Consider the following 24350-nt stretch of genomic DNA (forward strand, 5'->3'; position numbering starts at 1 on the left):
TTTCTCTCTCTCTTTCAGCTCAGAAATCACAACCTCCAGATTCAGCTAACATTACCGTGTGGTAAATGAGCTTTATCCCTGAGCTTCACATTTAAAAAACGTGCAACGTTTTGTAATGTTTTCAGGTGAAAAATATATTTATATGATTTTATATCATATTATTAATTCATTTATTTTCCGTAATGGCTTTATCCCGGACAGAGTCATGGTAGATCCAGGTGCTATCACATTAACACTGGATGTGAGGCAGGAATTCACCCTGAATGGGACACCAGTGTATGAACATGGCAGCATACACACACACACACACACACACACACACATATTCACATGCATGAGTTGCTTTCAACATAACACACATAGCTAAGAGGTGAAAGCAGGAGGAATTTCTCTGGAGTGCATTACCTCTTGTGGTACCTGGGCAAGAAGATTCGTAGTCATAGTGCTTTTCTACAAACAGTGTGGTAAGGCTTGGCAAATTACCCATGATCCATTTCTATCACCATGTAAGCCATGCAATACTATTGGCATATTGGTTGCCTACTAGTCAAGGGACGTGCAGCCAGATCTAACAATACCGCAGACCACTGATTCTCCCCAGACACCTTAGAATAGTCATGATTAATGTCAAACACTGTCCACTCCACAGTCTTCTTGGCAGCACTCACAGGCTGTTATTTTCAGATGATCGGGTTCTGGTCTTTTTCTAAAGCTGGATCTCTCATGTCCTTATACACCATTTGTGATGGCAGTGGGGTGATTTAGCTAATTGAAAAAGTTTGTAATGTAATGATTATTTGTTGTTTGCTTCTTGCTTGCTGTTGGCTGTGGATAAGTTACCTTGAGTTTGAGAAATTCATCTTCTTCTTCTTCTTCTTCTTCTTCTTCTTATTATTATTATTATTATTAATATTATACACACTGGCCCAAGAAGAACTGTGAATCTACTGTGGTTCAAAAGTGAGTAGGTTCCTGCCTTGTTATAATATGTGCACTGCTGCACTCTGCTGGAGGTCTTTGTACCATGCATATGGGTTGTTATGAACAATTAAAAACATAATAAAGCTTTATTCACACATGTACAGATGAAATACATTTTTCACAATTTTTTTTTACAGCACTGCAGTGTTTTATATGGAAAGGAGATTTTCTCTTTATGCATTATGCATATTTATTCAATATATAACTGTTCATATTTGCATTCTATGTATTATCATTATTTACAGTACCTGGTGAAGCATCTACATTGTAAGATTGACTTTAAGCCCAGAAAAACTCCTCTGAATAGCTTTTCAGAGCAAGCAGTGTTCAATACAGCCAGCACATAACTAAATAACACATGTCTGACTCTATGTATGGCTTTTAAAAGCTGTTTTGAAGTAAAAAAAAATTGAAATGAAAAGATCATTTAATGCTGGAATGGTTTCACATTGAACATTAGTGAAGGCCAGAAGAGCTGCAGCTCTGAGTGTTTGAGTTTGGGCGTGGGCTGCAGCAATAGAGTAAGGGTTGCCAGATTGGGGATCTTTCACCCTGGATTTTATTTCTATAGCCTTGGGAAGGTTAATATGATTTATATTAGTAAGAGTTATTTTTCTTGTTTTCTTACGTACTTCAACAAATTAGTCAAATCATATAGGCACAGATACAGTTTACTGGTATACTGAACCAGTTAATATTTACACATAGCTATCAGATTTGTGTTGATTAATATTGTTTCTGTGTGCTTTGATTGCTAGTGTATTGCAAGTGTGAATGTCCTACCTCCTTTTTCCCCCATTACATTGTTTAATCTACATGCAGAAAAAGACAGCTAAGGAACTTTGCACTTCACCACTAAACAGTGTGGTTCAGAAAGTATTGTCGACACTGAACCCAGGTGTATGCAGGATTACTGAAGGTCGCTTTCCCACATAACACACTTACCTGTGTATGTAGGAGAGGTTTGTCCGGAACGTATCAGCTATCATGGTACCTGGGCAAAAAATGTGTTAAAGTTTGATCCTCTATTTTACCACCAAGCAAGCCATGTAATCCCTAATGTCTCATTTTGTATTTAGTTACCATTCTTGTCCAGGTACTACACTAGTCAAGGGGCATGCAGTCAGAGATAACAATACTGCAGACCATAAATTGATGATGGATGTCACAGAAAAGTCCTGATTACTGTCAAGGTCTGTCCACCCTGCAGTCATTTTGGCAACACTCCCAGGCTGCTATTTTCAATCTAGATAGATAGATAGATAGATAGATAGATAGATAGATAGATAGATAGATAGATAGATAGATAGATAGATAGATAGATAGATAGATAGATAGATAGAATTGTGCAAATAGACAAGTGCAGATAAATATGTAGCACATGTACAGCAAGAAATATATATAGGTATATATGTAAACATATGTACAGCATGTAATATATATAGGTATATATGTAAACATATGTACAGTATGTAATATATATAGATATATATGTAAACATATGTACAGTGAATAAATATAAAGGCTATAGCAGTGCACAGATGTGTGGACATTGTTGAAAATTACAAGTAAATGGTTATAAGGCTATGGCGCTGAAAAAAATGTGCAGACACTGTTGTAAAGGAACAACAAGTGGAAGGATATATGGTTATGGCATTTAAAAAATGTGACTTTGAAAATGTGTATTGGGCTCTGTTCTTTTTCTGTAGCTGAATCTCACATGTCTTTTTTTGTGTGAACTTGTTATTAGTCACATTTGTGAAGGAAAATGTCACTCTGAGGATTCATCTCATTTAATGTTAGCCTAATTAACAATTGCAAAAGTGGAAAGGTTATTGTCTTAGCACTTGTCGGTATCTAATGTAATATACTATGGGTGGGGTGTACGGTGGCTTAGTGCATAACATGTTTGGGGTTTGGGGATTGATTTAAGTTTGAGTTAACAAGTTCTCTTTGTGTTTCGAGGTTTTCCAGGTTCACCAGAACGCTGTGTATGATCATCAGGAGAACATGTGAAATGTCGAGTGGTTACTGTGCCGGACTACTAATCATAAGGTTGTAAGATTGATTACCATGTCTTCCAGGATGCCACTGCTGGGCCCCTGAGCAAGGCCCTTAATTCTCAGTTGTATACAATGAGATGTAAGTGGATGAGGGTGTATGCAAAATCCTGGAAATGTAAATGAGACTACATGCAACCCTGGTCTGTGAGGCAGCAACAGAACTTAATATTATTATGATTTTTTTTCCAGCTGAATCGATCTGATGTTGTTTGACAGCTATTGTGAACTCAGTAAGTCCCATCAGCTAAGCTCAACCTCATTAAAAAAAAAAGCCATAAAGCTTAACGTCCAATCTGGCAACCTCTCTAGGTTAACGGTAGATTCGAACCTGGGCGGCAGCGCGCTGTAGTGCAGCATTAAGAGAGCAATTGAACAGCGGTTTGCATCGTTTAAAAACGCTGAATATCTTCTATATAATAGTCATAAACAAAGACCTAGTTTGTGAATTGTATTCTCTACAGCTGTGGACTCGAAACCGAAAAGAAACCATCTCGCTGTGTCGACCTCAACAACAAGCCAGGACTGGTGTTGTGTAAGTAGTGCATTTTAGACAATATCTTATGTTTCATTTGTTATGTTTACATTTAACGAAATAAATCTTGTATTTTGTTTTTAACTGAACGGGTTTTGTGATGACTGAAAAGAAAAACAAATGACTAAATCAGTGCTGACAGACTAACAAGCTCTGTATCCTGTTTGAATTCATGGTTCAGAGCCTTAAACCGTAGTAGCATTAGCATTAGCTGCGGTGTTGATCCATAATATTTAGCTTCTCTGCTACGTTCATGACCGTTTTACTCATTAATACGAGATTTGGGTCTAATAAACAATACATTAGCGCTTAAATCAAGGGCTTTTTTATCATTTTTGAATATATGATTTAATATGCGGTATTTTGATCAATCTCGAGCAGTATTTTCCAGATGTGGCTGCAGTGTTTATTTACAGTCTCACTGAGAGATCAATACAGAGTGATGTCATTCACTGCGGCCTCGCGCACATCATTGCTGCAGGCTAACAGCCATCAACACAAGGAGGTGGTTTACAGCATCTACAGCCTGTTTTAGGACAATAAAACACCAAAAACATAACGCATGTGGAGTTTAAATTGCGGTGCAAACTCGGACATCCTCTTTTGCTTCTGACTAAGCGTCTCTTCTGTACAAAAGTGTTTGTTGTTCGAGGGTAACGCCCAGTTCTAAACAAACAAACAAGAAAAACACAATAGCACTTCTAGGATACAACAAGGCTGATGAAACTTGTGAAATAAATGTAAAATTAATAATTAAATAATAATAAAAATAAATTCATAAAATATCTGTTTAGTGGACCCATGGAGATTTTTATTCCTAATTTATCCATCGTCCGATTTGACATTATATTAAGTTATATTTATATATGTAAGTTCTTAAGTTTGTTGTATTAAGCTTGTAAACTTCCATCACTGTAAGAAAATATAACAACAAAAACATAAACCCTGTGGAAATGCTTCTTGAACTCTGCTTCGTAAACCAATGTAACACCTTCATTTCATCTCGGTTTTGCAGTTGTATTATTGTTGTTATTATTATTATTATTAGCATCATTATTATTAATATGCTTATTATTGCCATCATCATTATTATTATTATTACCATCATCATTATTATATTATTATTATCATCATCAGTATTATTATTATTATTATTATTATCATCATCATCATCATCATTATTATTATTATTAAGAATATTATTATCATTATTATCATCATCATCATTATTATTAATGTTATTTAATTTATATTATTATTATTTGTCACCCTGCTAAAAGGTGTACACTCTATAATGTCAGTCACTGGTTAAGCAAAAGCACAACTGTGTTCAGTGTCTGTGTTCATTGGCTAAAAGTTAGGTTTGTGATCTCAGTGCATTAATGTGAGTAGTGACACCCATCCTGATGTAATGCCTTCTCAGCTAGCTATAACTAGTATAAATGTTCCAGAGAAATGTAGGATTATTTATACTGCAGTGCTGTAAGTCTCACCTTTTTGGTCAAATAATTCAAATTACAGACAAATATTAATGCACTCATTCGAATATATTATTTCTCATCGATGTTATCATGCAACCGTTTACTAGAAGTTATTTTCTTTGTTAATGTTGTACAGTTTTAAATATAAACGTAAATAGATTGTAATTAGTAATTAGAAGCAAATTGACGTCGTTTCCCTGCACCATGACCTGTGTTATTCCTTACATAAATCTGACTAATGATGTGTGCACATTTGTCTTTACATTGCCTTGTGGCACAGTTTTATTTGTTGTTGTTTTTTATGCAGTAAATCAGGTAATAATCTTGAATGCCAACTCGATATAAATTCTTTTGTCAACATTTAGCTCTGAATTTTGTATCAAAAATGGAAAGGTTGCTTTTCACTACTGACAAGGACTTGAAAGTATAGTGGTGGCATATAATTATATATCAACACTGTAAAATTACATACTATTCATTATTTTTTAAGGAACTAGGATGGTCAAAATTAGACTGACCTTCACAAATCACCCTTGAAAAAATCAGAATTCACAAATCAAATGTTTGATTAATGTTTGGTCTTTGTGTTGATTGATTTTCTACAACGGCATGTGACCTTTATTTTACACTTAGGCTCAGATGAGGAGGGCGTGGTGACCTGATGGGGTTTTATGGGTTTCCTCTGGGTACTCAGGTTTCCTTGCTCAGTCCAAAAACATCCAGGCATCTCTAAAGTGCCCATAGTGTGTGAATGATGGACTGGCACCCTGTCCAGGATGTCCCCTAGGATAGACTCCAGGCACCCTGTGACACTGTGTAGGATAAATGTTACAGAAGATACTGTGGCTGGATGGATGATGGCGCTTTGTAACAGTCAGTCAAGTTTTCTGACATGGGCGTGCCTTAAGGACAGGTCCTTGTGTTCTCTCAGTAACATGACAAGCTGTGTTTCTCTTGTCTTATTAACTTCAAGAGAGGCTGGTGAGACAGGCTAAAACTACTAACACTATAAACTGTTAAAAGAAGTGTTACTTTTCATCCTTTAATTAATCGAGAACGGCAGTAAACAGATCTATAAATTCACACTTATCCCGTCATTACTGTTTCCTGTAACAGCTTTGCATTTTATACTTTCATATTCCAGTGCTTAAGCGCAATGTCTCAAAAGTTTGAAGTGCAATGAAGTTACAGTATTTTGAATTATTCACTTACACAATAGTGTGTGTTAAGTACCACTTCATATCTTAACCAGTTATTGACAAATGGAATGAATAGAATGAAGAGATGTTCTGTCTGGTGTAGATCACATATAGAACGTCTTTGTCTCGATCAAATAAAAGCTGATGTTTGCTGTATCAGGAAAGCAGCAGCAGGACTTTCTGGAAGGTGTTGAATGAATTAGACTGTATCCACAAAGCCAGTTCTTCCGGCAGCATGAGCTACGAATAGATCACTGGCAGGGTTTGACAGGGAAAGCCCTGTCACTGATTCGAGCCGAGTCTCACTCAGCTGCCAAAATAGCTTTCTTTTTTTTTGCTGCAAGTACGTCACCACACAAAAGGTTGTCTCATTTGTCATGGCAACAAAAGGCAAGGTGGCTGGTTGCCATGCACTCTTCCTGTAGAGTTGGCTAGAGAGTGTTCACTTTTAATGGGAAAGCAAGGTTTAAACTCACTGCAGCATGCTGTTGTGTCCTTAATTATTAGGGCCTTTTTACACCTGGGTCACTTCATGTGTTTTCTCTGATCCGATAGCTATCTGATTTGTTAAAACTGTTCGATTTACATTAGGCCACATAAATGCGTCTTGGCGAATCGGAGGTCAATCCGATATTTCTACTCCCGCCCAAAATGCAAATATATTTTACCTTATTTCCGGGGTAATTGAAATGGAACACGCTTTGGTGTACGCGGTTTTCAGAATGCAATCAAAAAGAAGACGAAAAAACTTGTTACACTTGTTACGGTTATGCTACAAAAAACATAATTTACTGTTTGCTGCGTTTTCGCTGACAGCAGCAGTGCACTTTAAGACCCAACGAGACACCTGGGTGAAAGATCACTTGCGAGTGACGTACTTCCGTTTGGGAGGAGTATAGCGCTGACGTATGTGGCTTGAACAACCACATTCATTTACACCTGTCCAGTTTCATCTGAAATGCGTCCCAGACCACCTCCTGAAGTGGTTTGAACGATCGGATTTATATCCGTCTCGAAAACGTTTCGGAGGGCATTTAGACCTGGTCTTTTTACCATCGGATAGGTATCGGATCACAGAAAACGCATGATGTGACCAGGTGTAAAAAGCCCCTTAGAGAAGTAACCAGAATTGATCAGGACAAACGTTTGGTTTCTGGTGTAAGATTCTCAGCCATTGGTAATTTGGTTTTAATAGCCATTACACATGATAAATTACTCGTAATGATCAGATCAGAGTTTCCCATTTAACTGATATTGCAAACGACCAACCACAGACCTTCTACCACAGCCTATCATTAAACATACAAGATTATCGCCTTTGTTCACTATAAGTGAGGCTGAGACTAGAGTAAGCCTGACATTGAACACTCTCTCGCCTTACCTTTATAAAGCTTAAGGGAAACACAGCCCAAACCACGTTCTTAAATGTCTGGGTGTGGCCTTTTTTTTTTTTTTTTTTTGTGCCTACTCTACTAACATCCTTCTGTCCAAGTCTCTCAGCTCGCTAAGTCTCACTATCCAGAATAAACATAACAGCACGAGTGGAGAAAATTCATCGTTCAACCTGACATGTACAAACATGCTGAATTGTAGAGTTAGGTTATGTTTGCTAAGTTTGCTTTCACTCGCCAGGTTGTTTCGACTTGAAGTGACCATCCAAGAGTGAGTGTATATTCTCGAGTAGTCTGCTCAAGAATTATTGGCATCCTCTGCAAAACAAAACGGAATATAACAAGAATTTATTTTACACTAGTATTTAGAAATTCCTAAGCAATAATGAGTGACTTCCTGTTTCACTGGAAATGATATAAGGCAAACTTGTGTCGACCTTGTTAAATCAGGTGATGGAAAATACCCCTGTACATTGTTAGGGTAAAAAAAAAAATGTATTCAAATATAAGCGTGTTTTATTCTGGCACACTGAGTAAGAGAAAGAGGCAAAAGTCATTCTCCAAGGTTATTGAAGGTTACGCTGTTTAACCACAGAAAAGGTGTTTTCTTTCCCCGTCTTTACCAAGAGTGCCAAAACATTCAGGAATGAATCCATGTGGGAGGAACAAGCAACATCAGAAGATTATGCAAGATTATTAAAGATTACCAGTGTCCACTTTACACCGAAAGGCCAGAAAGTTTAAAAAAAGCATAGGGTATTTCTTTGGTAGTATTTCATTTAGATACAGTGAGCGGTTCATGTGAAATAATGTGTGTTTTCTTGCTAGCTTTTCGGTTCAAATAACGGCTAGGGTTTGTCTTTCAAAGCCAAGAGAGCAAGCTAACTAACGCAAGCTGTATACGGTTTTGGAAAAAAATGTTGGTTAGCTTAATTAACCCATGAAACATTTATTTTTAAGTACACATCTGCTAGCCTTTATTAGTTGTCTAAGAAAAATTGACTATGTTCTGTAATGTTCTTGTATCCTAACTCATGCCCTTTCACTTTCTGTTCTTAGGTTTTATTACAAACGCTGTGAAGATGACCGAGTACAAACTGGTGGTGGTTGGTGCTGGTGGTGTGGGCAAGAGTGCGCTCACAATTCAACTGATCCAGAACCACTTCGTCGATGAGTATGACCCTACTATTGAAGTAAGACCCATTCCAACCGTGATCTTTTTCCCTTTGTGGTTTTTATCTTACAGAAGCAATAATGTAGCTTCTGTGATACATTTGGAGGATTTATTCCATCTTTTGTTCTGTTTTCCTTTCTCAGGACTCCTACAGAAAACAGGTGGTGATTGATGGAGAGACATGTCTGCTGGACATTCTGGACACAGCTGGTCAGGAGGAGTACAGTGCCATGAGGGACCAATACATGAGGACAGGAGAGGGCTTCCTCTGTGTCTTTGCCATCAACAACACCAAGTCCTTTGAGGACATCCACCAGTACAGGTTAGTGTATACCACACTTTATTTCTTCAGGATCAGACCTTCAGATCCTATCCTGATTAATCTGATCTCCTTCACAGGGAACAGATCAAAAGGGTAAAAGATTCAGATGATGTCCCCATGGTGCTTGTGGGTAATAAATGTGACCTACCAGCCCGTACAGTGGACACAAGACAAGCCCAGGAACTGGCTCGCAGTTATGGCATCCCTTATATTGAAACATCTGCCAAGACAAGACAGGTCAGGAACGTTTCTGAAGTGGTTTTACTGGATACACAATACAACAGCACGACCTCGCTACTTTGAGGCAGAATTTAAAAACCAGTAAATAATGCAGAATATTGTCAACAACATCATAGCGCTTTAGGGAGTGCTAATGCTGTTTCTGTGCAGGGTGTGGAGGATGCATTCTACACACTGGTTCGTGAAATCAGGCAGCACAAGCTCAGAAAGCTAAATCCTCCAGATGACAATGGCCAGGACTGCATGAACTGCCGCTGTGTTGTGTCATGACCAGGCAAGTGCCCTTAAATTGTTATATGTCATAAAATTCCTTTTGCAATATGAACGCCATCCACTGTGAATACAATCACATGAATTACATCATTGTTTATACATTATATCTATATCTTTGATGTCAGGGGGCGTATAGGTTACTGGTAAGTGAATAAGTGAAGTAATAAGAAGATAAATGTTGCTGATATTCAGTGAAAAAACATACATATAGCCAGGCATGTCATAAGCAGCTAATGTCAAGGTATCCGTGTTCCTCTCATTTCACAGGCCGTGTGTAACAAATGGAAGAGACTTTTGGAGCAGCTGCACTGCAGCAACACTGTGATGTCTCCACAGATGTTAGAGATTGGGACAGACTGTATAAAAGAAAACCCTTAACATTGGCACAAGTGGATTGATTCTCCACATTTGTTTGCTGAGGGACATCTCTGACACTGGCCTCCACTGGAGAAAATTTACCTCAAAGACTTGTCTCAACACTGGGTTTGCTTGGGTCGTGTTAAGGACTGCCACACTAAAATATGTTATCCCTACTAAAACGCTATCTACTCTGAACTGGAAACAATAACCTTGCCTATCACCTCATCAGCTTTGGACTTTTTAACAACATACAGGAAGAATGTAGAATTATCACCGTACTTGGATTTGTGAACATTATGTTTAGATTAGCAAACTTAATGTGAGGAAGAACTATACAGCTTGTATGCCATGTCTTGAGAAAGGCCTAACTTGATATAATGTACATATTTACTGACCTCTCTTGAAGCAAAATACTTCACTGTTCCAGTGCAATAGTTCATATTGTTGATCAAGGTACAGTGATAAGGGAACACACTGCTTGGACATCATTGATTTGCACATGACATAAGACTGTGTTTTAAGTGTGAGGATACATTTCATACATGATCCTTTTTTTCCAATTTATCTGTCGATCTCTATTTAATTAACAAAGAAACTTTAGGATTCTAACCCCAAACATTCAACAAGATTTTGTCTGCTTTGTGTTTATTTGTGCTGTTTTGGAGAAATCCTACACGGTGCCTGTAGGTTAGTTTATTTCACAGAGGACAGACTCCAACTGAATTACACACACTGCAACCTTAATAGCCTAAAGCACTATATTTCTGCCCATCACTGTGCTTTATTGCTGCTCAGGGCACAGGGTTGAGACAGTGTGGTTTGGTTTGGAGTCCCTTGACTTATTGTGAATTGTTTTATTTCTGTTCTTTCAAATGATCTGAGTGTTTAGAAAGGACAGTGAAGTGCTGATGTTACCAATTCAAGTGCTGAAACATTAAAATCAGTGGTCTTATAGGGATTACTGTGATATTGTTATTGTGCTATAACATTTATTTATTTATTTTTCTTCATTTTAATTTACATTGAATTGAGTATGATGTAAAGGTCATTAATAACACATTCATTAGTGAAAAAAGTATAATAACGAGTAGCAGCTACTCTATTATATCCTGATTGTTTTCATTTCCTTTATGTTCATTAATTGACGAAAAATGTTATAACCCTGCTGAAAAATATAGATATTAGGATTCATTTTATAGTTGGAATAATTTTCAGCATTAAACATTTTCCCAATAAGGTGATAATAATAATGGTTTAATGGTTTCCAGACTTTTTATTCTGGTCAGATGCAGGATATAGTGTCATTCTATCTTAATAGAATATCTCCTGATATATCCATATACAGTATAACCAGAAAGGTTATATATGAGCACTTAGTGGTTTTGCAGTGCAGACCTGAGGTAGTTAGGTTGCCAGTCGTGATCAGCAGAAATCACTGCAGCTTATTACCACAAAGTCTCCATCGAGGATATCCAGACCTCTGTATGAAACATTTGAACCCTATTAGAAAACTATGTCTATAATCAGCTGCGAATACCCAACTTGAGTATTAGTGACAAATGTACATTACTGTTATTTACCATTACAAACTACTAAAAAGAGGTTTTCAAGAGTTTTTCAATTGTGGTAATATTTTTTTTATGCCAATGCTAATATCTGGATTCATTGACCTTTTACTGTGCTACAACTTAAACCTTTCCCAAATATAGCAATATAATGAACTGCTCCTGTACTATTTCATGACTTTGGCAGTTATCTGGTAAGTTCACAGAGTTATACTCTGTACTGACCTGTGCATGTATTTGATATGACTGAGCTGTTGATGCAGTTCTACACTGCAGTCATTGAATCTGTCCTGTGCACATCCATCACCATCTGGTTTGGGGGCAGCAACACACAGTTAAAACAGCAGAAAAATTAATTGGTGCCCCCCTGCCCACTCCCCAGGACTTGTACCATACAAGAACCAGAAACCGGACAGGAAAAATCACTAATGACCCTTCACACTTTGGACACATCCTCTTTCAGCTCCTCCCTTCTGGCAGGCGCTACAGAGCTTTGTTTCCCAGACACAAGAACAGTTTCCTTCCCCAGGCCCCTCATCACCCTCATTAACAACTCACCATAATTATATTCCCTGCTTCATATCTATAAGTACTGCATTATCAGAACTGTCATCACATCATTTGTTCTGTACTAGAATAAATACACATCATTCTGATTTACAGCAGACACCCTTATCAAGAGTGACTTTAACTGAGCAATTGAGGGTTAAGGGCCTTGCTTAGGGGCCCAGCAGTGGCAGCTTGAACCCATGACCTTCTGATCAGAAATACAACACCTTAACCACTGAGCTACCACATCATTAGTATATGTTACACACACTTCTCCTGCTGTATTCTGTATTCATATTTAATATGTCTATATTGTCTCGCGTCATCTGCATTGTCTCGTATAGTCTGTATTATCTCGTCTTGTATAGTTATAGCGTACTTTATTTATAGTAATAGACACATTATATTTATGTCTGTACTTTTGAGAGTCCCAAACAGCTGGAACCAAATTCCTTGTGTGTGTCAACATCAACACACTTGACCAATAAACCTGATTCTGATGTGTTTCAGAGAACAAGAAGTGTAAGAAGTTCCAAAAACCTATTTATTTACTTGCTTACTTACTTTTTTTATATTACAAAAAGGAATCACTTATAATATGCTGCATGTTTGTACCACAATAAAGACAGTGTCTCTCTCTGTGTGTGTGTGTGTGTGTGTGTGTGTGTGTGTGTGTGTGTGTGTGTGTGTATATATATATATATATATATATATATATATATATATATATATATATATATATATATACACACACACACACACACACACACACACACACACACACACACACACACACACACGGCTTTGTAGACAATAGTTTTGAAGACAGGCAAGACAGCCATCTTTAGGGTCATGACTGAGGACAATGTCCCGTCCAGAGACAAGCTGTTTCGTGTTGAAACCCCACCATCGAAAATACCCTCTCTAATGAATGTTTTTTTTTTTTCCATTGGTTGCAAATCTTACCCAGATACAATAGTGCTATTTTCTGATTGGCTATTTGTGTAGTCTCTTTTTTTGATAGGCTGATAAGTGTCAGGCTGGGCTAAGAGCTCCAGGGGAGACGCGCTTGATTCCTGCCCGGTTCCATAGAGACAGCGGTGCGGACAGATATATTTTGGGCGCTGCGGCATGAGAAATACGATGTGTGGCGGGAGTGAGACAAAAGACCCAAATGCGTGACTTGTCACTCTCAATGCGTGACACTTGACAGCCCTGTGTATAGTATGATTCATAACAGAGTAGACCCGCCTTGTTGATCATTGGTCAGCTGACCGGAAAGAGGCACAAAGACTTCCGCTTTTGGGCTCTCTGAAGAGTGTCAGTGAGCATGCGCGCTGTCATAGCAAAGCGGAAGTAAAATAAGTGGATAATAACACGAAATTGTTGACGAGTTGGAAGTTAAAACAGATATTATTACTGATATTGATCAGTCGAAACATGGCTATGAACGAAATTACTCTGCGGAAAATGCTGTCTAAGGTAGAAAACATGTTTATTTATTCAACTCTTTCGAAGTGTGTGTTTGGTGTTTTGTTAAAAGTCCAATGTTTTCATCCGTGTACAGAATTACAAATACAGAGACCTGACCATAAGGGAAATCACTAATGTGATGAATCAGTACAAAGACCTGAAGCCTGTGTTTGACATCTATGGTAAGTTTAAAGTAAACATACAGAATGACAAGAACACTTTTACACAATAATAATAATAATGTCATTTAAAGCTAGAAACGAGGTTTTGGTTTTTTTTGGAAGTTTTAAACGTTCAAAACTCAACAGAGAAATGTTTATTTTGTGTTTATCACCTTCGCCCAACTCTTTAAACCAGAAAAGCTTGTTTCCTGATGTACATTCTATTACAAAGCGAATGACGTCATTAATTTTTATACTTGTACAGTATTTAGCAGACACAATTATCTTATCTTAAAAAGTCTTGCACTTTATTTCAATTTATACAACTGAGCATCGTGAGTGGGATCCGAACTCACGACCTTCTGATCATTATTCCAACGCCTTAACCACTAGGCTACCAAGTCCCTGTGTTAGTATTAGACTACATTGTGTGTTTAAAAACATTTTCCTAATTATTAAAAAAAAAATTTATAAAGTTTATTTAATTTAATTATTCATATGTATGAGTGATTAATTAGACTGCTAAATCTTAATTAATTAAATTAATGTCTCTTTGTGTCTCTTTGAGATAATTTTTAAAAAAATAAAAAAACGAATGTTGGCTTCTACAAAGCCAACATAATAAATACAAGCACAAAAAATATTAAGAATGCAGAGTTTCTGTAATCCACTGGCAAAGCTTGATTGTGATATCTGTCACTTTACAAACGGCCCTGTTCACCTGTAGTGTCTTACCTTACTAGAATTTACAGCATGAGGTAAAAGCGGTTTATACGTAATATATTAAATTTGGTTGTTTTCTAATCTTTTCTTTCTTAAAACACAACTGTTCATAGTGTTCAACGATGGCAGCAATAGAGAGTTACTGAATCTTACAGGAACCGTACCAGTGAGCTTTAAAGGTGAGAATAACAAAAACGTACACACGATCTGATGAATAAATGAGCTCCTGTAGTCCTTACAGTTTAATAAACTTTTATCATTTTAAATGAACACACAAGATTACGTACTTACGTCTTCTCCGTGTTCGTTTGTGTTCATTTCAACTTGTTTATATCCTTTCAACCGAGGCTGGTTTTAATGTGAATATACATTGTACAAGGACACTATTGCTAATTGGTTTACTCCAACACACTAAAACATTTTATTTACTAATTTATTTACTGTAGAGATTGATAGATATGCGTTGTGTTGATAGACTTTTAGTGATGTACTGATCTGATCCTGAGTATCAGCTTCAGACCCAATATTGGATCATTAGCTAGATGGATTTGATTAATGCTTGAATGTGTACTTTCTTGCATGTGAACATCTGGCGTACATCTGGCTTTTCTTGTCTTAACGCACTCTGTCACAATACTGAAAGCTGTGATGTAGTTCTAGTATTTAAAATAAATAAGTGGTTCCTATAAAAGTCCTCGTAGTCCTTGGTATATGTTTGACGACTATCATTCTGCTGTACAGAGTTTTTCACTTTTGCTTGTTTTCTATTTTTTAGGAAATGTCTACAACATTCCTATTTGCTTATGGCTTCTAGACACCTATCCATTCAATCCTCCCATCTGCTTTGTCAAGCCCACTAGTGCCATGATGATCAAAACAGGGAAGCATGTTGATGCCAATGGAAAAATCTACCTCCCGTATTTGCATGAATGGAAGCATGTAAGTAGACGGTTAATTTTACATTTGGCAAGTTTTAAAATCTTTCTTTCATTCAGGCACTAATGAATCGTCCTTTTTTTCCTCTGTTCTTTTAGCCCGAGTCAGATTTATTTGGACTGATCCAGGTGATGATTGTGGTTTTTGGAGAAGAGCCACCAGTTTTTGCTCGGCCCACCGCACAGACAGCTTATCCAGGATTTCAAGCTTCTGGTCCACCTAATGGTTTGTTGAGATTATTAGTGTTGATTTGATGCAGGGTATTTTAAAGCAGGCATTTTAGATCTGTTTTTTTTTAACTTATTTTATTCTATCCTGTTTGTTTGTTTGCTGTCCATTTTATTTTATTGTACTTTATTTTTATAATCAGGGAGGCATTTTCTGATCTAATTTGTGAGTATTTGACTCAGTTTAACTCAGATTTTGTATCTTCCCTTTAGCTGATTATTATTATTATTATTATTATTATTATTATTATTATTATTATTATTATTATTGGCCAAGCACCAAAGGTACATAGGCATTCTTCTTCCTCTCCTCTTTCTCCTCCTCCTCCTTCTTCCTCTTCTTCCTCTTCTTCTCCTCTTTCTCTTCCTCCTCCTCCAGCGTCTATAGCAGCCCATAGAACTGTTTGGTAAAAGATTGGCACACCGATCACTGAGCATGATTTACAGTGTTGTATAAAGTACTAGAAAGCAATACTTGAGTAAAAGTACAAGTATTGTACTAGAAAAAGACTTTGGTAGAAGTGAAAGTCACCTTTTAGAATATTACTCAAGTAAAAGTCTTAAAGTATCTGATATATACTGTACTTAAGTATCAAAAGTAATTTTCTGATATTTAATGTACTTAAGTATTTGAAGTAAAAGTAAAAAGTAAAATTTCAGTGATTTTCAGTAGGCATAAGAGGCACTTCATCCGGTAGGAAGAATCTTTCATTCCAATGTACAGAAACATTTCTTGCAAATACGGCCACGGGTGTATAACGTTATCTTCTTCACCCTGTTCACCACTATCGTCGGGGTGGTCGTCTACGACAGAGGTGGCTAAACCGCGGCTCCAGAGCCGCATGCGGCTGTTTGCCCGGTTTCATGCGGTTCTTACGTTCATATCGAAGTTTGTATTTGTGTCTTTTTATTGTGCGTGTTCGCTTCGCTTGAGTTAAATACGGTATTTTCGTCAAACGCGCATGTGAGTGGGATGAAAATACCTCAAAGTTTCCCAGTAGGAGCAAAATCATTTGAGTAAACAATTTGTGTCAAGTTCGCTCTCAAAATGGCAGGGAAAAAAGGTGGTGATCATGTGTGCCCATGTGTATGATGTGGCTCTTTGTGGTAACACAGTAAAAAATGTGGCTCTGTTGTGTCAGGTTCAGTTGTGCTTCCGCCTCCTTTTGGCAACATTACGCTGAAATAGAGCGTGCGGAGCTGCGTAATGCAATCTAGGAGCAGTGATTCGCCAAACCTCCCTTATTGCAGTAGCAATTTTTTTTTACATTTTTTTTTTATTTTGTAGTAACGAGCAACGAAGATGCTTAGTGGAAATATAGCGGAGTAAAGTACAGATACATGAAATTTCTACTTAAGTACAGTAACAAAGTATTTATTTGTTTATTTATAGTGTTTGCAGTCATAACTTTTGAACCATAAGTCCAAAACGCATCCCTTGGGCTGAGACATGTTCCATGTAACATGAATTTTATAACATTGCAGATTTTGTAAAAAAAAAAAATAAAATAAAAATTTCGCTGCTCCTCCTACAAACGATGTCCAATCATCACCAAATTTAACATCTTCAAAAGAATTTTCTCCAAATTGGTTTGTCCACAATGGTCCAGAGAATCTGACAGGGAAGCCACCAAACCGGACGTGAGTCTGTATCTCAGTAATGACGTCGTGCTCTGACACAAACATGTAAGCATTTGTACCCACTGGTCAGAATTTGCAATAACATGCTTACATCCAACTCTTACATCCACCAGGTTTGGCTCACATCATGTTGACGCCGGTCTAAAATAAACCGACACAACAGATCACAGCAACTACAGCAGCAATGCAACCTGCTGCTCACTTGTTCATCTAGATCTATACTCTTACAGTCAGAGAATTTCACTACTGTCTGTAGTCAAAACATACACATCATGATGAAACTGCAAATCACTCTTGAAGCCCTTTGCCTAAAGTTATGCCTCTGCTTCTCTGAGGTTACTTGGGCTACAACTGTAGAGTGTCTATGAATGTGCAGCTCACTAAGTCTGGGTGCTTGGCCCCTAAAAATGCTGGCTAATATTTATTTATTTCTGCGTTTGGTGTTTGCCACTTCTATCCATCAATTTTTTTCTTTCTTGTAGCCTCCTTCTTGCCCAATACACCAAGCACTCCATTTGGCCAGAGTTACTCTCCTAACCCAGGGTAAAAAAATCTTTTAAAGTTTATTTCTCATGCTTATATGAATAAACGTTTGTTCTACAAGCTACTTCTTAATGTTTCTGTTAGAGGTTTTCAGGGTTATCCGTACCCTGCTGCTACTTCTGGATACCCAGCCACATCTGGAACACCACAGTATACTTCCACCACTGCTGGAGGTAAGTTGTATAAAATCCAAGCATACCTTTTTGTTTTTTTGTTTTCTGCATGCTGTCCAACCTTCAGGAGTGACAGTTGGCAAAATGAACCTGTTTACATGACCCAGGTCCCAGTCGTGATGCCACCATCGGTGAGGACACAATCCGTGCGTCTCTCGTCTCTGCGGTGAGCGATAAGCTGCGTTGGAGGATGAAGGAGGAGATGGACCGCTCTCAGGCTGAACTGGATGCTCTCAAGAGGACAGAGGAAGACCTGAAAAAGGGACACCAGAAGCTAGAGGAAATGGTGTCCAAAGTGGACCAAGAGATGGTACGTCTTTTTCTGTATAACTTAAACATGAACAGACTGTAAGGTGGGAAGGCATGGTGACTTAGCTGTAAACATTTTTGCCTCGCACCTCTGGGGTTGGGGCTTTGATTCCTGTGTACATCTTCATCTCCAGGTAATCCAGTTTCCTACCAGTCCAAAGACATTTGTTTGTCTGTAGTGTGTAAGAGTGTGTAAGTTCCCCGCTTTGTGCCCCAGATTCCCTGGAATAGGCCCTAGGTTCCCAGCAACCCTACAGTATGTCAGATAAGTTGTACAGAAAATGGATGGCTGTTAAAAAACTTGTTACGACGGTTATGCTACAAAAAACAGCATTTACTGTTTGCTGCATTTTTGCTGGCGGCAGCAGTGCATTTTAAGACCCGACGAGACACCTGGGTGAAAGATCACCTGCGAGTGACGTACTTCCGTTTGGGAGGAGTATAGCGCTGACATATGTGGCTTAAACAACCACATTCATTTACACCTGTCCAGTTTCATCTGAAACGCGTCCCAGACCACCTCCTGAAGTGGTTTGAGCGATCGGATTTATATCCGTCTCCAAACCGTTTCGGAGGGCATTTAGACCTGGTCTTTTTACCATCGGATAGGTATCGGATCACAGAAAACGCATGACGTGACCAGGTGTAAAAAGCCCCAGAGTCACTGCATTCTCAGTGACCTTGACCAGGGCTTGATTGTAAGACGGGTTGGTTGAGTGTTTCAGAAACTGTTGCTATCTGAAGATTTTCACACACAACAGCATCTAAAGTCCACCGAGATTGAGTTCTGCAGTTAGAATTGCCCTGTTGATGAAAGTGGTCAGGAGAGAAGGACTAGAGTGCTTCAAGCTGACAGAAAGGCGCTGCTGACTCAAATAAGCACTCAAGTCACTACAATGGTGGTGAGAAGAAAAGTATTTCAAAACATCAAATCTTCAAGCGAATGGCTTCAACAGCAAAATGCCACATCTGGCACCACCGCTGTCTGAGGACACGAATCCCAGGCTACAGTGAGGACAGGATCACTACAACTGGACTGTATGGAAACATGTCAAGTCAAGAAGCTTTTATTGTCATTTCAACCATATATAGCTGTTGCAGTACACAGTGTACACAGTGAAATGAGACAACGTTTCTCATGATGCTACATAAAACAAAGACAGAGCTAAGGACTTAGTAAGTAGTCCTAGATACATAAAGTGCGTCTGTGCAACCTGGTGCAAATGGTTCAGGACAAGATAAACAAGACAGTGCAGGACAAAAGACAAAAAGACAGTGTGGACAAACAATAAGAGACATTACACAAAAGCAGCACCGACCAGTGTAAATACTGTATGTTCTATTTGGCATGTGCATGTCTTTTTCTAAACTTCACCCACTCTGTTTTGGTGATCCTGTATTTGCATGGTTTTATGTATTGTGTTACTGTCACACAATTGGACAATTGTGTTTCTATTAAAGTAACAAAGCTGTAAAACTGTCTAGTTGTAGCTAGAGTTATTGTATACGAAAGGTTTAGGATTTGAATTCTTGTGATCTTCGCTTGAGTGGAAAATAGTTTTTCCTCTTCCTTGTCCAGGCTGATGTAGACAGAAATATAGAGCTGCTGAAGAAGAAGGACGAGGAGCTCACAGCCGCTCTGGAAAAAATGGAACAGCAGTCAGAGAACAACGATATCGACGAACTCATCGTGCCCACGGCGCCGCTGTACCGTCAAATTCTCAACCTGTACGCTGAGGAGAACGCCATCGAAGACACTATCTTTTACCTGGGCGAGGCACTACGCAGAGACGTCATCGACTTGGACGTCTTCCTCAAGGTCAGTCTTCCAGCCGTCATCCTTTATTCCATATTTCTTTATGTTGATACTGTTTGCAGAGGTCAGGCTGTTGGTTGAAGTTTACAGTCACAGTAGTGTTGGTGTGAATCTCGTGCGACATCCAGAAGACGTGTTAGATCTTTTTCTTCCTTCCATCAGTCGTTCCTTGTCCTTGTACCACCATCTCTCGCAGCTTGTCACGTAATTGAGAAGCCAGAAAGTGCAAAGTACTGAAGAGTTCCTTGACAAAAACTAGCTGGAGACGCTTTCCAGAAATGTTAAATAAACATCTCATTACAGTAAGCTTTGCTAAAGAACTCCATTCGTTATCAGGATTAGATTATGTGGAGCGTTCACCTTAAAAGTCCTTATGAATGAGCTGCTACTATAAAAAAAATTATGAGAAATATTAGAACAAGTACATTCATGTAAACTTGATTTGCATTGCAGCTGGAGTTTCTATCAGAGCTGCTGTTATAAACAGCCAAACAAATGAATCAACAATATAATATAATAATATTTATACCACAGTGTACTGCATTATTTGCGTATAACTACATGGCTTAGACAGTAGTCTGGAATATGAATGTGAGGTTTATATCAACATGCTCATTCTAATATGTTACTGTTTCTATAGCAACCTCTTATTTCTAAAGATTTGTTTATTTAAAAAGCGTTTTATTGTGTTTTTAGGAGCTGTTTATTATTTATCATTTTTTATTATTATTTTTTCAAACAGTGTAAGCACAAGGGGTTTAACATGTTTGCCTCACGCCTTCATGGTTGTGGGTTTGAGACCTGACTCCACATTGTGTGCATGTAGTGTGTGTATATGTGTGTGTTCTCCCTGTACTTCTGGGGTTTCCTCAGTGTATTCCTGTTTAGCGATGATGATTGGCTTCTTAAAGGTGTGTGTGTGCTACTTGTGTGTGCGTGCTTTTTGTGTGTGTGTGTGCATTTTGTGTGTTTGTGTGTGTGTGTGCGTGCATTTTGTGTGTTTGTGTGTGCGTGCATTTTGTGTGTTTGTGTGTGTGTGTGTGCATTTTGTGTGTTTGTGTGTGTGTGCATTTAGTGTGTTTGTGTCTGTCTGCATTTAGTGTGTTTGTGTGTGTCTGCATTTAGTGTGTTTGTGTGTGTCTGCATTTAGTGTGTTTGTGTGCGCTTTTTGTTTGTGTGTGCGCTTTTTGTGTGTGTGTGTGTGTGTGTGTGTGTGTGTGATGGATGGATGGATGGAGCTTATGTATAATTCTACATAAGGCCATATATTCATTATCATAATTAAAACACAGTAAATATTCCCAGCCTAGTGTAATATATAGTCTCCCCCTTTTTCTATTACAAATCAGATGTTTTGTCCTCAGTGTGTGTCTCAGGAACCTTCTGGATAATATAAGACATGTGCTTGCCTTGACTTACTGATTACTTTTTGGTCTGTATTGTGTTTATATTATAGCACGTGCGACTGCTCTCAAGGAAGCAGTTCCAGTTGCGCGCTTTGATGCAGAAAGCCAGAAAAACCGCAGGCCTCAGCGACCTCTACTGACCAACTCAAAGCTCAACACTTGCCTCCTTGTCCTGTCCTCTCTATTCTGTCTAACTCTGCAATCAGTGCATTATCTACACCTGATCTACAACCAGACAAGTGGCAGGTTTCACTTTATATAACAGCTAAATGACAGCATGATGCTATTTTATACTATTAGTCATGTCTGTGAAGTTTATACACACACACACACTTTATTTAAGATACCACTTCAATCTTAAAGGCATGGGAATGAAGACAAATAACTTTTTTGCATTACTATGATTATAAATATGAAGTGACCTTTCCAGATGATTTGTAGTGATAATTCTGACAATCACATGGGAGCGGGTTTAAAATTCTTTATCCTTTTTTTTTTTTTTTTTTAATAACAATTAACCCACTTCACATATTACGAGTCAAAGAAATTTCAGTCAAGGCATTTAAAATACTAATGGATTTAAGAAGGCTCATAATTAATCCACCCTGGCTGTGCATAAAAAATAACACAGTACATTCCCAAAAATTGTGTATTGTTTTATTTGCTTAAGTGTATTTTTGCTCCCTATTTCCATGATTGGTTTATACGTTTAATTCACGTAATCAGTTTGATAGTTACTAGTATGTTTACAACACAGAATTCACTCAAATCTTGTGACATAATGAGATGCATAATAACATGGCTTGAGCTTTATAAATATTATTATTAATATTATTATTTTTCATTTTACCTACATTAATACTACCATTAGTATTTTTACCGTGTCAATTATATATAACAGGAATTATTTTTGTTATTGCATTGTGTACATTTTGTATTTTGTTGTTATTATTTTTGATGTATGTGTGTACTTGAAATTAAGCTGAAAAAGCAAGCACTCGTCCTCTGATTTTTTGGGAAAGGGAATATCCAAATGGTTCTTTTTAAATCCTTACTCTACTATGTAGCGCTCTAAAGAAACTGAATTAAAAACCATGGTTTGTAGTTGTGGTTCTTGTACCGTGCTGCATGCTTTCCATCCAAATGTGATTTCAAAGACATCCTTACTGTTTGGAGAAAGAAATCAGGCAGTGTGTCAGGATTACTGATGTACGTATCAATATATCAAGAGAGACAGACGGTACAGGTTTCAACCTTGTGACGCGGTGTCTCTATTTTCTTTACCGTTTTTGTTTAAGATCTAAATCCCCAGAGGCGATTTGCTGAGGTTAGATGTAGACCTGTGAGTCTCAGGGGTCTAAAGCTATGACACCGGCTTTACGTCTTCCCCTGATGTGGGATCAGATGCTGAAGGTGGGAGGCTTTGTCCTATTTTGAAGGGATTTATTCTTAGGGTGCATTCAATCAGGATACTGAGAGGTTCACAAGTTCAGCAGGTCTACAGCGTGCGATGCATGTGATGAAGCTGTCAAGCCCCAGGCTCTGGTCTATAGCAGTTTTTAATAGACACTTAATGCTTTTTTCTATTAGATGATTGATATGAATAAAGAGAAACGTATACATATATATCAACATATTATCGATCTAAAATTTACCTTATTTAGCTAAAAAGCTTTCGATGACACTTGATGACACTTTTCCCAGTTCCCTGACCAACTGATTTATTTAAAACTAAAAGAATTCTTCATATATAATTAATAATAATTGTTTTCATTGAAACCAATTCTTTTAAAATATTTTAAATGATTATTTTAAATGTTTTTAAATAATTACCTGAAATGCTACAATTTGAAACAAAGACCCCAAAATATCGTCCTTTATAGCAAAGCCATGTTTGGATCCGTGCTCATAATGAACGTTTTTGTTATTGCCATAATAAAAAAAATAATAGTGACGGTTATGATGGAATATTTTTCCTGTGGCACCAACAAAATTGCTTAAAGATCCAGCACTTGAAAGATTACACACACATACACACACTACAAACACAAAGGGTGTGGGAATCAAGACATTATTAACATTGATTCTAATTAAACATGAATAAACATGAACATACTATAAATATTAATGTGATGTGACCCTTTTCAGATGATTTATAGTGTTTCTGTCAGTCGGTCGTACACGCACAGGACGTTTATTTGTTCAGGAGTCGAATCAAAGAATTTTAACTGTTTCGGCTACAAGGGCTTTAAATGCTTGCATTTTTGTCATTCTTTGTATTTGACACTGTGATATCTATTGATATATACCTGTATATTTATCTTTACTTGAATTAATAAATGTTTATTAAAAAATATCATTATGAAATAAACCACAAAAATTCTTTAAAAATGTTTTTGGCGCAAATATTAGCAGTATAGCAGATGCTTAGAAACACAGCAGAAAATTCCTGATATCAGTCCAGAGTGTTACCCATGACAACTCGTAAGCCATAACCTAGCCTAAGAGGCGGGGCTGACTATACGAAGTTAATGCCGTTAAATATATTCATCCAAAATCTGATTATATACTGAAAATTATATATTATTGTGAACCCTTAACCTTCAATCTGGCATCCTGCAGGCCTTCTGTTCAAACCCCTTTTCCCCTTAACACACACTCACATGCCCACATGTGGCCTCTTCCCACTCGGCCATCCAAAATTTCATTTCACAGATGACAGGCTTCGGCCTCTAATCCAGCAGCTGTGAAGGAGGGGACGACTGGCCAACTGTTTCAACTCTAATCAGCTTTTATTACCCGCAGAAGGATG

At 37.8% G+C, this 24350-nt stretch overlaps 2 protein-coding genes across 2 annotated transcripts; both read left to right on the forward strand.

Annotated features, from left to right (window-relative positions):
- Positions 1-3366: 3366 nt before the first annotated feature.
- Positions 3367-10968, forward strand: hrasb (HRas proto-oncogene, GTPase b). The gene is made up of 6 exons (XM_060859319.1): positions 3367-3576; positions 8707-8840; positions 8965-9143; positions 9221-9380; positions 9534-9657; positions 9924-10968. Exons 2-5 carry the CDS (start codon positions 8730-8732, stop codon positions 9651-9653), a joined length of 570 nt encoding a protein of 189 aa, XP_060715302.1. The 5' UTR covers positions 3367-3576; positions 8707-8729; the 3' UTR covers positions 9654-9657; positions 9924-10968.
- Positions 10969-13451: 2483 nt separating this feature from the next.
- On the forward strand, positions 13452-22642 carry tsg101b (tumor susceptibility 101b). The gene is made up of 10 exons (XM_060859313.1): positions 13452-13612; positions 13698-13785; positions 14601-14666; positions 15263-15426; positions 15522-15648; positions 17774-17834; positions 17919-18007; positions 18115-18317; positions 19896-20135; positions 21589-22642. Exons 1-10 carry the CDS (start codon positions 13571-13573, stop codon positions 21676-21678), a joined length of 1170 nt encoding a protein of 389 aa, XP_060715296.1. The 5' UTR covers positions 13452-13570; the 3' UTR covers positions 21679-22642.
- Positions 22643-24350: the final 1708 nt, after the last annotated feature.

The sequence above is a fragment of the Tachysurus vachellii genome, chromosome 23 (assembly GCF_030014155.1).
Source record: "Tachysurus vachellii isolate PV-2020 chromosome 23, HZAU_Pvac_v1, whole genome shotgun sequence".
In the NCBI taxonomy this organism is placed as follows: Eukaryota; Metazoa; Chordata; class Actinopteri; order Siluriformes; family Bagridae; genus Tachysurus; species Tachysurus vachellii.

What these genes read in the sequence shown, in the direction of transcription:
- tsg101b (XM_060859313.1), top strand. Translation starts at nt 13,571, where the DNA reads ATGGCTATGAACGAAATTACTCTGCGGAAAATGCTGTCTAAG. An exon ending in AGCTTCTGGTCCACCTAATG is followed by an intron (nt 15,649 to 17,773) that starts GTTTGTTGAGAT and finishes TCTTTCTTGTAG; the next exon opens with CCTCCTTCTTGCCCAATACA. An exon ending in TACTTCCACCACTGCTGGAG is followed by an intron (nt 18,008 to 18,114) that starts GTAAGTTGTATA and finishes TACATGACCCAG; the next exon opens with GTCCCAGTCGTGATGCCACC.
- hrasb (XM_060859319.1), top strand. Translation starts at nt 8,730, where the DNA reads ATGACCGAGTACAAACTGGTGGTGGTTGGTGCTGGTGGTGTGGGCAAG. An exon ending in GAGGACATCCACCAGTACAG is followed by an intron (nt 9,144 to 9,220) that starts GTTAGTGTATAC and finishes TCTCCTTCACAG; the next exon opens with GGAACAGATCAAAAGGGTAA. An exon ending in CATCTGCCAAGACAAGACAG is followed by an intron (nt 9,381 to 9,533) that starts GTCAGGAACGTT and finishes GTTTCTGTGCAG; the next exon opens with GGTGTGGAGGATGCATTCTA.